The sequence below is a fragment of the Sorex araneus genome, chromosome X, assembly GCF_027595985.1.
Source record: "Sorex araneus isolate mSorAra2 chromosome X, mSorAra2.pri, whole genome shotgun sequence".
Taxonomy (NCBI): domain Eukaryota; kingdom Metazoa; phylum Chordata; class Mammalia; order Eulipotyphla; family Soricidae; genus Sorex; species Sorex araneus.
Window position 1 is genome coordinate 370518160 of NC_073313.1, and position 20022 is coordinate 370538181.

The 20022-nt window shown below is 59.8% G+C and overlaps 1 protein-coding gene across 1 annotated transcript in view; it reads left to right on the top strand.

Moving 5' to 3' along the window:
• Positions 1 to 20022, top strand: part of VIT (vitrin) — a 50355-nt gene that overhangs the window by 14056 nt on the left and 16277 nt on the right. Inside the window, exons 5-8 of the mRNA XM_055121367.1 lie at positions 10812 to 10859; positions 13888 to 13953; positions 16076 to 16232; positions 17235 to 17368. Of these exons, the coding sequence (XP_054977342.1) occupies positions 10812 to 10859; positions 13888 to 13953; positions 16076 to 16232; positions 17235 to 17368 (405 nt within the window). The remainder of the gene's footprint in view (positions 1 to 10811; positions 10860 to 13887; positions 13954 to 16075; positions 16233 to 17234; positions 17369 to 20022) is intronic.

The following is a 20022-nucleotide window of genomic DNA, read 5'->3' on the forward strand; positions in this document are numbered from 1 at the left end:
AAACCAGAAAAAAAAAAAGAAATTCTATAAAGAAAATGGCTGGAGCGATAGCACAGTGTGTAGGGTGTTTGCCTTGCACGCAACCGACCCGGGTTCGATTCCTCCGTCCCTCTCAGAGAGCCCGGCAAGCTACCGAGAGTATCCCGCCCACACGGCAGAGCCTGGCAAGCTCCCCGTGGCGTATTCGATATGCCAAAAACAGGAACAAACAGTCTCACTATGGAGACGTTACTGGTGCCCGCTCGAGCAAATCGATGAGCAACGGGAGGACAGTGCTACAGTGATAAAGAAAATAAACAGATGAACACAGACTTTTCTCAGCTGGTGGCGCAAGAACTTTCTGCCTCCGTGCCAAGAGTCCCTCAGGCCCTGTGCCAACTGCCCCAGTGCCCACCGGGCCTAAGTGTAGCATCTGTGAAGGCACCTTTCTCTGTGGGAGCGAGGGCAGCTCTGGCAGCCTCTTGCTGGGAGTCATTAAAAAACAATGCCTGCAGGGGCCAGAGAGGTAGTTCAGTGGTTAGGGCATCTGCCTTGCTGCCAGCAGACCCGGGTCCCAATTCCCAGCATCTCTTAGTGGTTCCCCGAGCACCACCTGGATGATTCCTGAGCACTGTGTTAGGAGTATGTCCTCAGCACCACCAGATGTGGCCCCACCCAAAAGAAAAAGGAGACTTTTTGAACGAGTTCTGTGGATGCAGAGAGAGATGAATTATGGGCTGTGGGAGATGGGGGAGAGGCCTGGGGCTGGGCAGGCCGGGAGCTGCGTCTGGAGAGAGACCGCTCAAGGCCGAGGAGGAGAGGTGAGCCTGGCAGAGAAACCAAGGCACTCGGGCCAGGTGCAGGGAAAGAATCCCAGCCAGGTGGGTGCGTGTTCAGGTCAGACCGGAGGAGGGCGGAGGAGAGGGCGAGGTCGGGAAGGCAGCGGGGCTGGCTCGGAGACTCTACGGACTTCTGTTTGGGGACCACGCTTGGTGATGCCCAGGGGTCACTCCTGGCTCTGCACTCAGGACTCACTCCTGGTGGGTCTCGGGGACCCTAGGGGGTGCAGGGGTCGAACCCAGGTTGGCCGTGCAGTGCAAGCGCCTCCCCACGGTGCCATCTCTCCGGCCCTAAAGCCTTGCTCTCAAGGGAGTTTTATAGAGAAACGGGAAAGCGTTCCAAGCGTGGGTCTGCCTCAGGCCCCGGCTGTGAGCAGCTAGAGGGCAGGCAATGGCGTGAGCCAGGAAACCCGGGGCCACGGGGTGAGATGAGACGCGAGTGGCGCTTCCCGTGGGGTCTCAGCCTCATCCGTGGTCAGTCGGAACATCTGGACACCCTGGGATCTCTCCAAACTCAAGGCGATGACCACACTTCCCGTGGGCCCTCTGGCGGTTGCTCTTTCACTGAGGGTTGGTGCTTACTCCGGTGTGGATACTCTGTCTCCGACCTGCAGGGCGGCTGCGCCAGCCCACACCAGAGTGCAGTACCCCTCGCCCGCGTCCCTCGGGCCAGGCCCGTGGCAGCATCTCACCTTTGTCTCCGTCGCCCTCGGCTCCTTCCCTTGCTCTGTTTTATACTGGCCAAGACCACGTGGTGTCCGTCTCTCTCCCTGACCCCTGCACTTAACCTGACGCCGTCCGGTTCCGTCCCAGGTGAAGCAAAGAGCAAGATGTCACTTTCTCTTCTCTTTTCCGATCTTCTTTACACACCTCGGTTCGCAGAGCTGTTTGTTAGGGTCTCTTCCAGGCACTCGGCATTCCAACTGCCACCCCCCGCCCCCTCCCCGCCCTCCAACACCGGCACCATGCTCTCAGCCTGCCCCTACGCCTGCCCCCGTAGCAGGCCCGTAGTAATTTATTTTATATTGCTGATGAGCATTAAGTGGCCAACAGAATGATCAAAAAATTATTTCTGTAGGGGGAAAAAATTGAGGAAATTGTTATATCTCACCTTGGGGACATGGAGTCCTTTCTGAGGGTTTCTAAGCTGCTGTTGCTAGTTAGATGTCTGTGTGGATGTTTTTTGTCAGTCCACATTGGTTTGCTTCTGCGTTACATCCATCCGATCTGGTGAGCCCGTCGGTGTTGTAGAATGTAGGCATAGACGCGGGCTGCATGTCACTTTCTTACAGTTGAGTAGTGTTCCAATATGACATATACTACTAGTGACATGTATTATAATACACACACCCTCCGGAGTGTTCCAATATGACATATACTACTAGCGACATGTATTATAATACACACACCCTCCGGAGTGTTCCAATGTGACATATACTACTAGTGACATGTATTATAATACACACACCCTCTGGAGTGTTCCAATATGACATATACTACTAGTAACATATATTATAATACACATATCCTCTGGAATGCTCTCCCTGCTAGGCATGGTGTGATATTTCTCTGTCATTTGGATTGGCGTTTTCCTGATATGATGATGTGACATTTATTTTTTGCCCGCTCCTGGGCTGTCTGTACGTTTTCCTTGGGTGGTACCTGGTCGGTATTTTGATGGGGTGCTTCGATTTTCGTTGTTGCATTTTGTGAATGTGCTGTCTACCTAGGATAACAGTCCTTGACCTGATGCGTGATGCACAAATATTTCCTCACAAGCAGTGTCTTTATTTTCGCCAGAATGTCTTCCTTTTATCATTCTTCCCTCTCCCCTTGGTTAATGTCACCGCTCTGATGTGATGACGTGACATTTATTTTTCCCCATCCCCGCCCAGCTGAGACTGGCAGTGCCTTTGCACCTCCTCAGCGCAATGGAAACACAGTGGAAACGGGGGTCTTTCCTGTCTCCCTCTGAGCCCACCCAGCTCGTGCCTTTTGACCTGAGGCGCTGCCCTGTGGTCCGGATCCGCTGCTCCCAGTGTGGGCCTGCAACCAATATAGCCGCCGCCTGCTGCGGCAACCCTTCCATTCTCCGTGGGCGACCGCCGTGGAGTGGACGGCTGAGCGCGCTGCCCTGTTATCTTTCCCACGAGAGGAACATCCCCGTGGCCGCCACGTCAGGGCCTCTGGTGGGCGTCCCCCTGACACGTCGTCACTGCCTGTCCCCGCAGGCACTTGAGTGTTTCCACGTCCTGTCAGCAGCACTCTGTGTCACCAGTCTCCTTCTTCCCACTGGACAGAGAACATCCCTCCCCCAGATCCCTAACTGGAGCCCCCCCCCACACACACACCAGCTTTCCTGACAAGAGACACGGGGAAAGCCCAGGCTGATGTTTGCTCTCGGGGAGACGCACCTTCAGACCATCTCGGTCACGGTGAAGCCACGTTGGACCGTGACCAGCTGCGTCTGAAGCGCATATTTCGCCTCAGAACCAACACAGAGTGTAGGACAATTTCTTTTGCAAGTGTGTGCGGTGTGATCCCTGAATGGTTTTTTTCCTGTTGTGTCAGTATTACTGAGAGGGCAAGAAGTGTGCCAATTACACGGTGGAATATGGTGGCTTTTTTTCTCCCCAAAGTTTTATAAACAAGTTTCCTTCTCCTGGTGATCGCCTTAATAACATTTTCTTGTCTCTGTCCTATTTGTGGTAAGAAGACAGCGTAGGGCGCAGGATGTGGTGATCACGTGCTCAGTGTCAGCTGTGCTAGCAGTGAGACTCCTGACCCACAGCCGCTGCTGCAGTTCAGTAGCTCCGCTTTGGTGCCATTAAAAATAAAATGAGAGGCCAAGTGGAGAGCCAGTAGAGTGGGTAGGGCGCTTGCCTCGCACACGGCAACCATAATGGGATACTTGCCTCACACAGGGCCAACCACGAGAGGGCCCTTGCCTCGAAAGTGGCCAACCATGATAGGACTGGCCAGCCATGACAGGACACTTACCTCACACGCGGCCAGCCATGATGGGACACTTACCTCACACGCGGCCAGCCATGACGGGACGCTTACCTCACACGTGGCCAGCCATGATGAGACACTTACCTCACACGCGGCCAGCCATGATGGGACACTTACCTCACACATGGCCAACCATGATAGGGCGCTTGCCTCACACGCAGCCAACCATGATGGGACACTTACCTCACACGCGGCCAGCCATGATGGGACGCTTACCTCACACGCGGCCAGCCATGATGGGACGCTTACCTCACACGCGGCCAGCCATGATGAGACACTTACCTCACACGCGGCCAGCCATGATGGGACACTTACCTCACACATGGCCAACCATCATAGGGCGCTTGCCTCACACGCAGCCAACCATGATGGGACACTTACCTCACACGCGGCCAGCCATGATGGGACGCTTACCTCACACGCGGCCAGCCATGATGGGACACTTACCTCACACGCGGCCAGCCATGACGGGACACTTACCTCACATGTGGCCAGCCATGATGGGATGCTTACCTCAAATGTGGCCAACCATGATGGGACACTTACCTCACACGTGGCCAGCCATGATAGGACACTTACCTCACCCGTGGCCAACCATGATAGGGCGCTTGCCTCACACGTGGCCAACCATGATAAGGTGTTTGCCTTGCATGTGGCCAATCACGCTTCCATCCCTGGCACCACAGACGACCCCTCAAGCACTGCCAGGAGTGACCCTTGAGCATAGAGCACAGAGCTCAGCGCAGCCCTGAGCATCTCTAGGTGAACCCAAAACAAAACCAAAATAAAGTTAGACACAATTTCCTACTGGACCCCTAAGGCCCAGCAGGGCTCGGCTGGACCCGCGCCTGCACCGGCAGGGCTCAGGCAGGCAGAAAGGGAGACGGGAGCAGCGGGCGGAAGCTGAGCCCCGCCCGAGGTAGGCGGCTCTGCGGAGATCACTGCACGCGCCTGGCCTCATTTTCATCAAAGTGGAAACTGTGTGCGGAAGGCTTTGTAGTGCTGAACCTGGTGGGAAATGTGCACTTGTGATTAAAAAACAAAATTGGTTCATGCCTGGTGGTGCTCAGAGCTTGCTCCTGGCTCTGCGTTCAGGGATCACTCCTGATGGGTTTGGGCGGATCACCTGGGGGTCAAACCGAGGTGGTCCACGTGCAAGGCCAGCATCGTACCCACTGTATTCTCACTCAGCCCCAGCTTATGTTGGGTTTTAGTGATGGGCCCTTGTGTGTTCACAGAAGAAGCCAGGGGGCAGCGGGGCTCTATCTCTCCCGCCGCTTCCCCCACCCCGGGGAGGCTGATGGGGATGGGCAGGCGAAGGAAGGAACGAGGGCCAGGCTGGTCGGTGTCAGTTGCAGTTTATTCCAGTCTCCGTTCCCGTTCTGCTTCTCTCTCACGTGCCCTTCTGCTTCTCTCTCGCCCAAGCCCACTCGCTCTCACTTCTTTCGCCTTGTGCTCTGCTTCTGTGTCTCCCCTGCTTCTGTGTCTTCTCCCGTGCTTCTTCATGTTCTCCCGTGCGCTTGTGTGTTCCCCCTACTTCCGTGTCTTCCCCCCTACTTCTCCTACAGTCTTAGTTTATATAGCAGTCACATAGGGTGGTGACACAAAGGTGGGTCGGAACATTAACACATCAACAAAGAGGGGTAAGATCACTCCTCAAGGACAAAATCTCATCTAAGGAGATTACTAGGAGATCTGCTCAAGGGTGGGATCCGAACAAGGGTGTGTCACTTTCTTCTTTCCTCAACCAGTAACCCACTTAAATAGTTGTAGTAAATCTACTTCTAATGTTTCTAGCAATGTCATTCTGTATGAGCACAGTAAGAGATATAAACTTAAAGTTTGGTTCTTCCTGAGGACATCTTACTATACATTCCAGACCACAGTCCTCAGGCCAGATTAATTTTGCTAACCCCAAAAGGGTCCTAATCTTGTCGTTACTTTTGGATCATGATAGCATTTGTCTATGACCATGCCTCAACTTACAGTTGAGTATTGTGGCGCTTTGGCCTGGCCCATTTCGATGCCAGGGTAGCTCACAACTTGCCCTGGGTCCATTCTGTCCCTCACTGGGACCCCGCTTTTGGGGTGCTAGGAACTAAGGGCAACTGAGTCAAGAAAGCAGATGCCCAGGAATAAACATTTTTGGAGTCAATCAACTCCCAAGTTACAAAGCATAATATTTACTGTCTTCCTGTGTCCATACAGAAAGGCCATTGCTCTAAGGTAAACTATGCAAAAGACACTAACTTACAATATAAGTTCAGAGTCCTTAGAAGGATCTGATCTTACAAGATAACAGAATATGATTAGAAAAAAGGTGATTAACTGGTTGGGAAGGAGGGTGCAGAGAAGAGTTTACAGATAAACAAAGGAATGGGAGTGACTCGGGGAGCACTGTGATGGGTGTAACCTGAAAAACCTAAGTTCCCTGCAGCAAGGCTAGGACAAACCCAATGTTCTCCTACAGACCCTTGAAACATTTGATGTTACTTCAATAAAAAGCTTATAAAAATGAGAATTATGAAGTATTTTCCCCACTTCCTGCGGCTTTACTTGAAGGAACAAGTTTGTTTTTATTTTCTCTACTTCTCCGAGGATTTACAAACGCATAATGAACAAGACGGAAAATGTGATTCAGCCCGTCCTCTGCAGGAGGGCGAGTTTATTCTTAAACCTTGGTGGAAGGGACTGCAGGAAACGGGGGAGTCAGGAGCACCAGGAGTCTCTGCTCACTTGGACAATCACAGTGGAAGAATCTGCCAGGTGCAACTTTTAATTTGTAAAACACAATAACCTGGATCTGACAGTCATGTGCGAAACTCCCCACTGGCCACAGCAGAACTCGCACTCCTCCCAAACAGCAGGGCCAGGCCCAGGCCAACCGACAATAAGCCGCACGTGAGGCCTCGAGAGATTTGAAATAGATGTTCAAGGACAGGAACTATACAAATTATTTTTTCACAATGGGGAAAATTTGAAATCAATATCAGAAGGAAAACTGGAAAATTCACCACTTATAGAAATTAAGCAACACGTTTTTGACGAGAGAAATAGGAAAATGCTTAGAGATAAGTTTACAAAACACACACACAACCTATTAAAACTTGCAGAGTGCAGTGAAGGTTGCACTAAGGACTATAAATATTTGGGAGGTGAGGAGCCACACCCAGCGATGCTTAGGGCTCACTCCTGAGTCTGCACGCAGTAATCACTCTGAGTGGTGCTCAGGGGACCGTAAGGGATCCAGGGATCGAACCCGGGTCGGCTGTATGCAAGGCAAGTGCCCTCCCCCCGCTCTAGAACAAATAAGGAAAAAAATCCCGACTCTCGTGTGCTTTGTTCCCGTGGGAAACATGAACAATAAATAAAATAGGGGCGTGTGGGAGGGGCAGGGCAGGCTGGAAGGGAGGGGGCTGGGAGGACAGGGCCAGAGCAGCTGGTGGAGCCGGGACAGGGCACTCCAGGGTGACGGGGCAGCGGGAGGCAACGGCTGGACGCAAGCGTCCTCGTGCCACGTTCTCTGGACCAAGCGCGCCCAGGCAGGGCAGGGGCATTACCCAGAGTGCCCCGGGAATATCAGGTATGTTCTAGAAGAGCCAGGAGGGAGAGGAGTGGAAAATAGAGGTAGGCGGGGGCTGACAGAACGGGCTCACGCGGGCTCTGCGGTCACGTGGCCTGTGGTAGGGGAACCCACACCCGCAATGCCCAGCGGTGCTCAGGGCCGGCTCCTGGCTCTGTGCTCAGGGGTCCCGCCTGGCGGTGCTCAGGAGACCAGATGGGATGTCGGGGATCAAACCCAGGTCGGCCGTGTGCAAGGTTAGCGCCCTCCTTGCTGGGCCAGCGCTCGGGCCCCCTGGCTTTCATCTGGAGCGAGGCAGGGACGGTCGCAGCTTGAATGAGCGCGTCACCGTCATCGGCTGGTTGACGGGGACCAGGAAAGAGGTGGCGGGGAAGGGGGCCGCGAGCAACTGGGAGAGGGCAGGTGAGAGACGCCCGGGCTCAGTGTGCACTGTGGGTGGGCACCGGCCACGGCGCAACTGGACAGATGCAGGAAGGAGAGAAGGCGGCTGGCAGGAGCAGTGGGCAGCGCTGCCTGGGAGTGCCCGTCACGGGGCAGCGTGACGTCCATGATGGCCCCAGAGGCACCTGCAGCATCCTGAAAGCACCCGGGCTACCTGCACCTTCGCAATGAGCAGAGGGAAAAGGAAGCGTCGGCCTGTGTGTGCCATTTCCGAGCTACCATCCGGCTGTCTGAGCACCGGAGGGCCAGGGAGGGTGTGGGCTCTGGGCACTTCTATTTCGAGACATAGAAATACTTTTTTTTTTTTGCTTTGTGGGCCACACCCGGCGATGCACAGGGGTTACTCCTGGCTCTGCACTCAGGAATTACCCCTGGTGGTGCTCAGGGGACCATATGGGATGCTGGGAATCGAACCCAGGTCAGCCGTGTGCAAGGCAAAGGCCCTCCCCGCTGTGCTATGGCCCCAGCCCCTCGAGGCGCTTTCTTGCTGACTGACTCTGATCCCTTTCGTCTAAGGGGCAGCCCGGGCATCTAGCCTTAAGAACACTGGAGAGACACATATTTTTTAAAAATGAGATGGGAACCGTATTTCACGCCATTTATGAAAGTAGATTCACCGTGGATGAAAGTCCATAATCCGTGAACTGCGTCAAGGAGAGCAGAGGCAGGACTCCCCAGGAACCAGACCTCACGGGGCTCTCAACGGCAGAGACAACAAAATCAAAATAAGCCGGGGAGCCGCCGCGGTTAAAAAGCTTCTTCACACTGAGAGAAACTCCCACGGAAGTAAGAAGACGCCCTGCAGAACGGGCGCGGAGTATCCGCAGGCGAGACGTCAGAGGACAGGCTGCAGTCCAGGTCCGTAAAGCGTTCACTAAGCTCAACATCACAAAGTCCAGCAAGCCCATCCAAAGTACGGGAAGAGGAGGTGGACAGACACTTTCCCAAAGACGTAAAACCAGCTCGAAGGCACCTGAAAAGGCGCTCACCGTCACAGGGATCGGGGAAACGCTGATCAGAGCAAAGCTGAGGCAGCCACTCATGCCAGGAGAATGGCAAGAAGGGTGCGAACAGCCCGTGCTGGCGGGGTGCGGGGAGAAGGAGCCCACCCACCGCTAGGGGAACGTCGTCCGCTCGGCCTCTAGGGAAAGCGACATGGGAATCTCTCAGAAAAAATAGGAATAGGACGGAATTCCTGGGGCTGGAGTGATAGCACAGCGGGGAGGGCATTTGCCTTGCACACGGCCGACCCGGGTTCGATTCCCAGCATCCCATATGGTCCCCTGAGCACTGCCAGGGGTAATTCCCGAGTGCAGAGCCAGGAGTAACCCCTGTGCATCGCCGGGTGTGACCCAAAAAGAAAAAAAAGTTTTTTAAGTAGAATTCCCACAGGGTCTGGCTTCTCAGCTTCTAGCCCCAAACACAGAAACATTGATTGGAAAGGTGCCGTGTACACCTGCGTGCACCACAGCACTTGTGCAGCGGCCAGGACACGGCACAGCCCAAATGCCCGACCACAGGCGGATGGGAAGGAGTCACGGCCATGCGCGTCATGGAACATGGTGCGTCATGGAACACGGTGCAGGGCTCACGAAGGACAAACTCCACCTCCTCTACGTGACCGGAAGTAAAGGGTGTCAGGCTGGAGTCAGGCAGGGAGCGGAATGATCTCCCTCGCACGGGGATCTAAAGATGCGCAGTGAGGGGAGAGGCGGTCCACACACCTGAGATTGCGGTGTGTGCAGGGGAGGGGCTGGGGGCCTTGGTGGGAGAGGGAGGAAGTGGCGCGCTGGCGTGGGGGATGGTCCCCAGGCCCTCAGGGACTGTGAACCACTGTCTCTCCGCAGAGACTTGGTCTTGGAGCTCTCCCGGGACTGTAATGGAGAACAAGTGTGGAACCAGCCCCCCACCCTCTCACCCCCGCCCTCTCACCCCCACCCAGCCACGGCCCGGGCTCTGGTCCCAAGGTCCCAACCTCACCTTCTCCCCAGCTGCCATGTGCAAGACTCATTTCCTGATCCAACACCGAGAAGCCCGACACTCCATTCAAAAGCGGGAGAGGAGATGGGCGGCCCTTCCTAGGAAAAGGCCCGTCCTCCCTACGGAGGCCGGGTCGTCTGACGGGAGCGTAACGCAGTTATTGAGGGATTGCTAAATGGATTGTTTAATTGTGATATAAATATGTTCTCTAAATGCCATTGGGACTTTTTTTTTTTTGAGAGTTGGTTAAACAGAACGTTCAAATTTGGATTTTTTTTTTCTTTGTCAGTTTGGTAAAGACTAAATCTCCGCGGAACAGGAGCTGGGGCTCAAGAAGGCTCTAACCAGCAGGGGCCCGGCGGGGCTGTCTCGGCCTGCTCTGGGCAACACAAATTGCAGGTCGTGGGCTACTGTGGGAAGCTCAGATACAAGACCGTGGGCTGCTACAGGGCAATGCACAGCGAGGTGCTCCCCTGCACCCCTCCCCCCACGCACACGCGTGCACACACACATGCTCGTGCACACACGCATGCGCGCACACATACACACACATGCACACACACGTACGCACACGCACATGCACACACATGCACACATGCACATGCGTACATGCACATGCACACATGTGTACACACACATGCACACACATACACACATGCATGCTCACGCATGCACACAAATGCACACACATGCGCACATGTACATACACATGCACACACATGATCACACACAGATACACGCACATGCACACACACATGCACACATGTGTGCACATGTACATACACATGCACACACACGGTCTCACACAGATACACGCACATGCACACACACATGCACACACATGCACACATGTGCGCACATGTACATGCACATGCACACACGCGATCACACACACAGACACAGATACACGCGCATGCCCGCACGCTGCTGGGCGCATCAGAGCCCCTGGCTGGCTGACGTGCTTCTCTCCCCAGGACTGGCTGTCCTCACCATGAAGGCGGCGGCTCTGGAAACGCTCCTGGGTAAGTGCTTTTCCCTGCGCGTCTGCTTATGCGCTCAACATTCCCCTGCGGGCCCAGGAACCGCCAGGAGACAGCCAGGCCAGACAGATAAGCAGCGCGGGCGCCCCTGCAGTGCTCCCGGCGAGGGCTCCGCTGTCCCCGTGTCCTCCGTGTCGGAGAGCGTGCGGACGGCAGATCTGCCAGGTCTGAGCTGGGGGCCCTCCTGGCCTCCTCCTGGGGACGTCTCCGTTCCTCAGTGTCTCAGAGTTTCCACGACAGCGTGACTCACTGGTCCCACCCGCGAGCGTTCCAGAGATGAAATTTGTTTCTGCTTTTCCTTCCTTGGATTCGGGCCCCCCCGGCAGTGCTCAGGGCTCCCTCTGGCTCTGCACTCAGGGTCACTCCCGCGGGCTCGAGGGCCATACGGGTGCCGGGGACTGACCCAGGCCAGCCGCGTGCAAGGCAGGCGCCCGCCTGCTGGGCCATGGCTCCCGCCCCCGGCGCGAAGCTTCTAAGTGAATCTGTCACTGCCAGTGACCCTGGGCTCTGGGGGGGCCTTGTGTGTGGACGCGCGCGTGATCCTGCCTGGGCATGTGTGTATATGTGTACGTACATAGTAGACATGCACGCGTGTGTGTACTGTCTGTGTCCATGCACAACTGTGTATGCATGTAATGTGTATGCATGTGTGTATTTGTATATATGTAAATGCCTATGGGTCTATGTGCGTTTGTGTGTACGTGTTTGTGTGTGTTTGCACATGTGTGTAGGAGAAGCAGGTCTGGGCCCCAGGGCTGAGCTGCGTGTGCGGACGGCCCGGCTACCTTGGGGGGGGGGGTGGGGAGAGGCCTCCCTCCCCGTTCTGGGCTGCTGGGACCCTCTGAGGGCCGTGGCCTGGGGCTCTGGGGACAGCGGCTAAAGGGTCTGCCCCGTCAGAGGGACGGCCTGTGCCCAGGGAGGGACTGTCCTCGTCCTGCTCCCATCCAGGCCCCCACGGGCAGGGGCCACCCCGGCCCGAGGTACCCCTGGGCAGGCTTCATGCTAGCACCTCGGGGACACAGTCCTGCCCTGGGTGCGGCTGGGGATGAGATTAGTGGCCCCCAGGACAGACAGGCCTGCCCCCTACACTCACCCCTGCCCCCCACACTGACCCCTGACCTTCCCACATTCAACCTTGCCCCCACACACTCACCCCTGCCTTCCCACTCACCCCTGCCCTCCCCACACTCACCCCTGCCCCCCACACTCACCCCTACCCTCCCCACACTGACCCCTGCCCTCCCCACACTCACCCCTGACCTTCCCACATTCAACCCTGCCCCCACACACTCACCCCTGCCTTCCCACTCACCCCTGCCCTCCCCACACTCACCCCTGCCCTCCCCACACTCATCCCTTTCCTCCCCACACTTACCTCTGCTCTCCCACATTCACCCCTGCCCTCCCCACACTCACCCCTGCTCTCCCACACTCACCCCTGCTCTCCCACACTCACCCCTGTCCTCCCCACGCTCACCCCTGCCCTCCCCACGCTCACCCCTGCCCTCCCCACACTCACCCCTGCTCTCCCACATTCATCCGTCCTCCCCACACTCACCCCTGCCCTCCCTACACTCACCCCTGCCCTCCCCACACTCACCCCTGCCCTCCCCACACTCACCCCTACCCTCCCCACACTCACCTCTGCTCTCCCACACTCACCCCTGTCCTCCCCACACTCACCCCTATCCTCCCCACATTCACCCCTGTCCTCCCCACACTCACCCCTGCCCTCCCTACATTCACCCCTGCCCTCCCCACACTCAGCCCCACTCACATCTCCCAGGGATGTGGCTCAGTGCCAGGGTACTTGTCCCGGGTTTGATCCCCCCAGTAGAAAAGAACCCCCTAAGCCCACCTGCGCCCCTTCTCCTTGTCTGGGGCCCCCTCCCGGTGCTGCCCTGCTGCCCAGGCCAGGCCTCAGCTGGTCAGGGCCTCAGGCTACCCAGCAGATGCTGCTGCTTCTCCCTTCAGAGCTTGCAGCCCTTCGAGCAGTTTTTAAAATTTGCTCTTGTTTGGGGACTACACCCCACAGTGCTCAGGGCGGACTCCTGGCCTTGAGCTCAGGGGTCGCTCCTGGAGGTACTCGGAGGATCGTATGGGACCCCGGGAATCGCCCTGGGTCAGGCGCACCCAGCGCCCTGCGCACTGACTACCTCTCCAGCCCCCGGTGCACGAATTCTAAAGTCCACTCAGGCTGCAAAGAGGAATTCTGTCCTGCTGGGAAGCCACCACAGACGCTGGACGCCAGACGCCTCCTCCTGAAGCTCCCCCTGCCCTCACGCCCCCGCCCGGCTCTGCCTGGAAGGGGTTACGGGAAAGGGGTGGAGACGGGTGCTGAGGATGTCCCCTGCTGAGGCGGGGTCGGGTGGGGAAGGAGCGTGAGAGAGAGACAGAGACAGAGAGACACAGAGACAGAGACAGAGACACAGAGAGAGACAGAAACAGGCAGAGACAGAGAGACAGAGACAGAGGCAGAGAGACAAAGACACAGAGAGAGACAGAGACAGGCAGAGACAGAGAGACAGAGAGACAGAGACAGAGGCAGAGACAGAGACAGACAGAGACAGGCAGAGACAAAGAGACATAGACAGAAAGACAGAAAAAGACAGAGACAGAGAGACAGAGAGAGACAGAGACAGAGGCAGAGAGACAGAGACACAGAGAGAGACAGAAATAGACAGAGACAGGCAGAGACAGGCAGAGACAAAGAGACATAGACAGAGAGACAGAAAGAGACAGAGACAGAGAGACAGAGAGAGACAGAGACAGAGGCAGAGACAGAGCGAGCTTGCGGGCTTTGGAAGGAGGTACCGCAGGGGGAAGCCGTGCTTTTCCGCCTCTGCCGCTGCGGGCCGGCACCGTCCATCTTAGTGGTCAGGGACACTCGACCGAAAGGGCCCTCAGTCCTGTCCGCGAGACCTCGCCACGCCCAGATCAAGCCACGGCTGGGCCGGGAGAACGTTCTGCGCCCGGCCGCTGACTGTGTGTCTGCCTTCTCCTCGCACAGTCTTGCTGGTGACCGGGATCCATTCGAACAAGGAGGTGCCCAAGAAGAGTAAACGGCCCAAGTTCAGTGAGTAGAACCGCGCCCCCGGCCCCCGGGGGCCACGCACGTCCCCTGCGAGGGTTTCGGGGTCACGAGAGCCTTGGGAAGCGTCTGTCTGTCCACACCTGTTAGGAACAAGCCTCGCTGCAAACAGCCTCCAGGACGGAGCCGCCTGCGGGCAGAGCTAAAGCCAGAGCAGAGTGTCGGGCCGGAGGGACGCACGGCAACGGGGCCAGGGTGCCCGCCCTGCAGGGGACTCCGTCCCCGGTGCTCGCAGGTCCCAGCCCTGCCGGGGGGTCACCCCTGAGTGCAGGGCCAGGCGGTCCTGAGCTAACCGGACTGGACAGTTGGTGGCGCAGGGCCCACCCCTGGCACTGCTCGGACCCGGGGCTCCCCCCGCAGCGTGGGGCGAGGGTCCATCTCCGAGGCCTCGTGCCCGAACGCCGACAGATCCCGGCTACCCCGGGAACCCCACTCCTCCCTCCGCGCTCCCCAGCTGCCACTGGCTCCGAGGGCTGACACCAAGGGAGACATAACTTGCATCCCTGCGACAGACGTTGCTCGGCGGTGGCAGAGGGAGACCCAGGCCCGGGCCAGACCCCCCACATCCACTAGCGTTCAAGGCTCTGCCTTGCCGTGACAGACCCAGCGTCCACAAGGAAGAACAGGCCCAGGCAGTGTCTGTGTCAGCGCTAGGACAGGCTGGCTGAGATAGTGGGGTTGTGCATCAGGGCGGGCTTCCTGGTAGAGGTGACATGTCTAATCAGATGCCTGAAGGACGGAATAGGGAGGTAGGAGGCAAACGGGAGGGGAAAGTGGGCGCCATCCCTGAGAGGCCGCCCAAGGCCTGACAGGAGGGAGCGCGGAAAGGCGTTGGCTCACCAGAGGGGCTGGGGGTGAGGTGGGCGGAGGCCTTAGCTCACCGTTAGAAGAACCCCCTGGTGAATTGCAGAGGGGGGTTGGGCCGGGCGGGCGTCCCCACCAGCCCGAAGGCTGCGGGTGGCCGGACACGCCCGACCCAGTGGGGCCTCTCTGCGCCCCCCCACCCCCTGCAGCCAGCCCCGTCCCCTGGGGTCACTGTGCTGAGGCCGGTGTCCCCGACAGGGAGGGGGGCCCCAAGACAGTGCTCGAGAGCCTGTGGGCACGGCCCTGAGCAGGCACACGGGCCTGGGGCGAAGACACTTGTCACCCAGAGACAGCGAGAACTCGGGCCACAGCCCAGCACCGTGCCGGTCCCCTGAGGACCTCCGGGGTGACCTGAGTGCAGGGCCAGGCGTCGCCGTGAGCATCACCGGGTGGGGCCCGAACCAACAGGAGCAGGTCTGAGTCTGGCCGGGGGGACGCGCACGGAGTCACGCCCACCTCTAGGGAGGATGGAGGAGGGAGTCCCCCTCACGGTCACACCCGGCCCTGAGCACACCAGGCCATGTTCACAGGGATCTCCCCAATCGAAACTCAGGACACAGTGCTCCCAGCACAGCACAGGAGCCCGTGCTCCCACAGACACGACCCCGCAGACACACAGACACACAGACACACCCCTGCACAGACAGACACACAGACACACAGATACACAGGCACAGAGATACACAGGCACACGGATACACACACCCATAGACACACAGACACACGGATACACAGACACACAGGCACACGGATACACACACCCATAGACACACAGGCATGCACACACACAGACACACAGACACACACACCCATAGACACACAGGCACACAGACACACCCACCCACATACACACAGACACACACACACAGACACGCGCCCCCCCGGACCCGCAGCCGCCTGACTGGCGCCCACCGCATGTCGGGTGCTGCGTGTCCGCAGCCTCCGCTGCCCAGTGCCAGGCGCCCCTGGGGCGGGAGCCCCTCCCGTCGGGTCACTGCGGGCCGTCAGCCCGGTGCCCGGTGCCCGGTGCCTGCGGCCCTTCTCAGGGCAGGGTGTGGGCAGGGGCCTGCGGCCCGAGGCGGGCGTGACACTCCGTGTGGGCCCGTCCTGGCTTTGGACACGGAGGCCGTGAGACGTGACGGGGGCGTGGGCTCCTCGCGCTCGTGCTCCCACCCGGGGGTCAGGGGGCGGGGGGGGGGGGCTCTGCGCCCCGAGATGCCAGCCGCGCCCACTTTCCTTCCAGCCGCGCCCCAGATCAGCTGCGCCGTCACGGCGGGGGACATCCTCGAGCCCGAGTTCGTGGTGCGGTGCCCGGCGGGCTGCGGAGACCCCCAGTACCGGGTGCGGGGCTCGGGCCCCTACGCGGCCCCCTCCAGCGTGTGCGGGGCGGCCGTGCTCAGGTGGGCGGGGCGGGCGCGGGAGGCGGGGCGGGAGGGCGGGGCGGGCAGGGCGGAGGGGGAGGGTCCGAGCCCTGGGGCAGGGTCCGTGCCCCCTGGCCGTCTCCGGGGTCAGCTGCGGGGGGTCTGAGCCCGCTGTGAAGACGGCGGCGGCAGGAAACGTGGGCGGGGGCGGGGGCGGAGTCTCACAGCCCCTCCCTGCAGCCCACCCGCCCCTGGCCTCGCACCCACCATGGGAGGAACTGGGTCTGCCAGCCCCCACCCCCGCAGTGGACATTCCAGGCGGGAGGTTTCACCCAGGAAGGCCGGAGGGTTCCGGCGCAGGCGCAGGCCTCGCGCACGGCTGACCAGGGCCTTCCCCGAACCACAGACGGGCCCCGCACGGGCCCGGGAGCGAGCCCTGAGCACTGTCGGGGGAGTGGGGCTGAGCGTCCCGAGGGGAGGAAGCGGGAGCCGAGGGCCACTCGATTATCCCGGGAGCATCTTCCTCTCCCTCCTAAAGAACAGAGACGTGGGGACCCAGGGCCGCAGCACAGCGACAGGGCACTGGGCTCGCACGCAGCCAGCCCAGGCTGGGTCCCCAGCACCCACAGCCCCCCTGAGGCCCACCGGGATTGATCCTGGAGCACAGAGCCAGGAGTCAGCCCTGAGCACCATCGGGAGTGGCCCAAAAACAATAAAACAAAACAGACAAAAGCTGAATTTGTGTAAGATTTTTCTTTTCCTGTTTGGGTGCTCGGGGGACCCTATGGGGTGCCGGGGACCAAACCGGGGTCAGCCGAGTGCAAGGCAAACGCCCTCCCCGCTGTGCTATCGCTCCGGCCCCCAAAAGCAGGATTTGGAGGTGGGGAGTTGAGCCCCCCCCCCCCGGCAGTGCTGGGGGTTACTCCCAGTTTTGTGCTCAGTGGACCATGTGAAGCCAGGACTGGAACCCGGGTAACCCACGAGCGAGGCCCCTCCTCACCCTTCTGCCCACTCCTCACCGAGTGCTTTCTCTCCCCGCAGCGGCGTGCTCCCTGGCTCGGGAGGGAAGGTTCTCGTTCGGAAAGTGCTCGGGGAGTCTGACTCGGAAGGCGGCTACCCCGGCGGGGCCCACGCGCCGTCCCTGCCACTCCAGAGGGGGCTCTTCACTGTCTCAGGTGAGCCCGGAGACGGGCCCGCAGCTGGGGGCACCCCCGTGCCAGGCAGGGCGTTTGTGCCCTATAATCAGGGTCCACCCCAGGGAGCCTCGGTCAGGGCGGAAACAGTGCTCAGCGCAGAGGCGGAGCTAGGAAACAGTGCTCAGCGCAGAGGCGGAGCTAGGAAACAGTGCTCAGCGCAGAGGCAGAGCATGTGACCGCAGCCCTCGTGCAGCCTCGCGGGCGGGCGGGCGGGGCACAGGGCTGTGGGTCCTTCTGAGAGTCTCTCCTTCCTCCGGCTGCTCTTTGCTTGGCTTCTCCCTGGTGGAAGTTCCCTCAGCCCGTGCTCCCCAGAGAGTCCGGGTCAGCCTGGGGAGCGGGCAGGGGTTCAAGGCGGGGCCTCGAGAGGTGTTTGGTCTGGAGCTGAGGCCTGACCCCAGCTGTGCTCTGGGGACCCAGCGGTGCCGGGTGCGGATTGTGTCCAATTATCTGAGAATGTTCCAGTCCCTCTTCCTCCTCCTCCTCCTCCTCCCCTTCCCCCTCCCCCACCTCCTCCCCCTCCCACTCCTCCTCCTCCTCCTCCTCCCCCTCCCCCGCATCCCCCTCCACCTCCTCCTGCTCCTTCCCCCTCCCCCTCCTCCTCCTCCCCTTCCCCGCCTCCTCCCCCTCCCCCACATCCTCCTCCTCCTCCTCTTCCTCCCCCTCCTGGTCCTCCTCCTCCTCCCCCTCCCCCGCATCCCCCTCCACCTCCTCCTGCTCCTTCCCCCTCCCCCTCCTCCTCCTCCTCCCCTTCCCCGCCTCCTCCCCCTCCCCCACATCCTCCTCCTCCTCCTCTTCCTCCCCCTCCTGGTCCTCCTCCTCCTCCCCCTCCCCCGCATCCCCCTCCACCTCCTCCTGCTCCTTCCCCCTCCCCCTCCTCCTCCTCCTCCCCTTCCCCGCCTCCTCCCCCTCCCCCACATCCTCCTCCTCCTCTTCCTCCTCCTCCCCCTCCCCCGCACCCCCTCCCCCTCCCCCTCCTCCTTCCCCCTCCCCCTCCTCCTCCTCCTCCCCTTAACCCGCCTCCTCCCCCTCCCCCACCTCCTCCTCCTCTTCCTCCCCCTCCTCATCCTCCTCCTCCTCCCCCTACCCCTCCTCCTTCTCCTCCCCCTCCTCCTCCTCCTTCTCTTCCTCCTCCCCCTCCTCCTCCCCCTCCCCTCCCCCCTCATCCTCCTCCCCCTTGTCCTCCTCCTTCTCCTCCTTCTCCTCCCCCTTCCCCTCCCCCTCCTCCTCCTCCTCCCCCCTCCTCCTCCTCCCCCTCTTACTCCTCCCCTTCCTCCTCCTCCCCCTCCTCCTCCTCCTAGCCCAGCTCACCGTTGCATGTGCCCCTGTTGTGTCTGTTCTGACTTTGATCTCACTATGTTCCGTTTTGAGTCGTGAACGGTGGACAGTGACACTTGTGAATTCCCATCCCGCTGCCCATGGCCGTGTCCCCCACCGCAGCCTCACTCAGCCCTGCGGCCCCTGGTGGGTCCAGCTTCATTGCTCTGGGCAGCCTGAGCCGAGCCCCTGGCCGATGCCAGACAGCCGTGGACAGAGGGGCCAGGGCGACCTCACTGTAGAGAATAGTGATGAAGAGTCCAATGTTGTGGATTCTTTGGGGTTTGGGGGCCTTTTGGTTTTGGGGTTTTTGTTTACTTGCTTTTTGGGTCACACCCGGCGATGCTCAGGGGTCACTCCTGGCTCTGCACTCAGGAATTACTCCTGGCGGTGCTCAGGGGACCATATGGGATGCTGGGAATCGAACCCGGGTCGGCCGTGTGCAAGGCAAACGCCCTCCCCACTGTGCTATGGCTCCAGCCCCAGATTCTTTGTTCTCTAATGGTTTGCTTTGGAGGGGCCACACCTGGCAGTGCCCAGGGGCTACTCCTGGCTCTGCACTCGCACTCAGGAATCACTCCTGGCGGTGCTCGGGGCCCTCTGGAATGCCACGGGGACAGAACCGAAGTCTGCGGCGGGAGAGCAAAGCCCCTCCTGCTGTGCTACTGCCCCGGCCCAGTACTGCGGGTTGTAACAGCTCCTCACGGCAAGTGCGCTCAGTGCTCAGAGAAGCCGAGAAATAGCACGAGCCGCCTGTCACGGGGCCCGGCAAGTTTCACCCAAGGCTTCGGTTGTGTCACAGCGACCGGCGTCCCCGCACATCATCGCCGTGCCGTTTCTCGGGTGTGTCGGCCCGTGCCTCCCCTAGCGAGGGGCTCGCCTCGTTCCTCAAGGACCCCGCGGGCTCGCCCAGGGACACCACCGTGTGGCCGTCCCAGTCAGCCCAGCCTGCGAGGGGCTCGGCGTCGCCAGGTTTGGCCAGAGGGGGCGCTGGGACCCTCGGCCCTGGCTGCCCTCCGTGACACGTGGCCCCCCCCATGCAGAGTTCCAGAACATTCTCCTTCCTGGGCAGGAGACCCTACGGCCCTGCCCCGTCCCACAGAGCTCCCTTCTCCTGCTCAGTCTCTGAAGAAAACGGCCCCCGAGACGGGGACTGGGTGCGAGGGGCAGGGGGCACGCCGCGCCTTCTCGCTCCCTCCGCTTCTGACAGGCCCAGTGCCAGGCCTCGCCCTGCTCCCACGCCCTCTCCTTCCTCAGCCCCTCAGCGGGAAGCCCCCTGAGGGCTGAGCACTCAGACTCTTCCGTGCTTGGATGTAGGT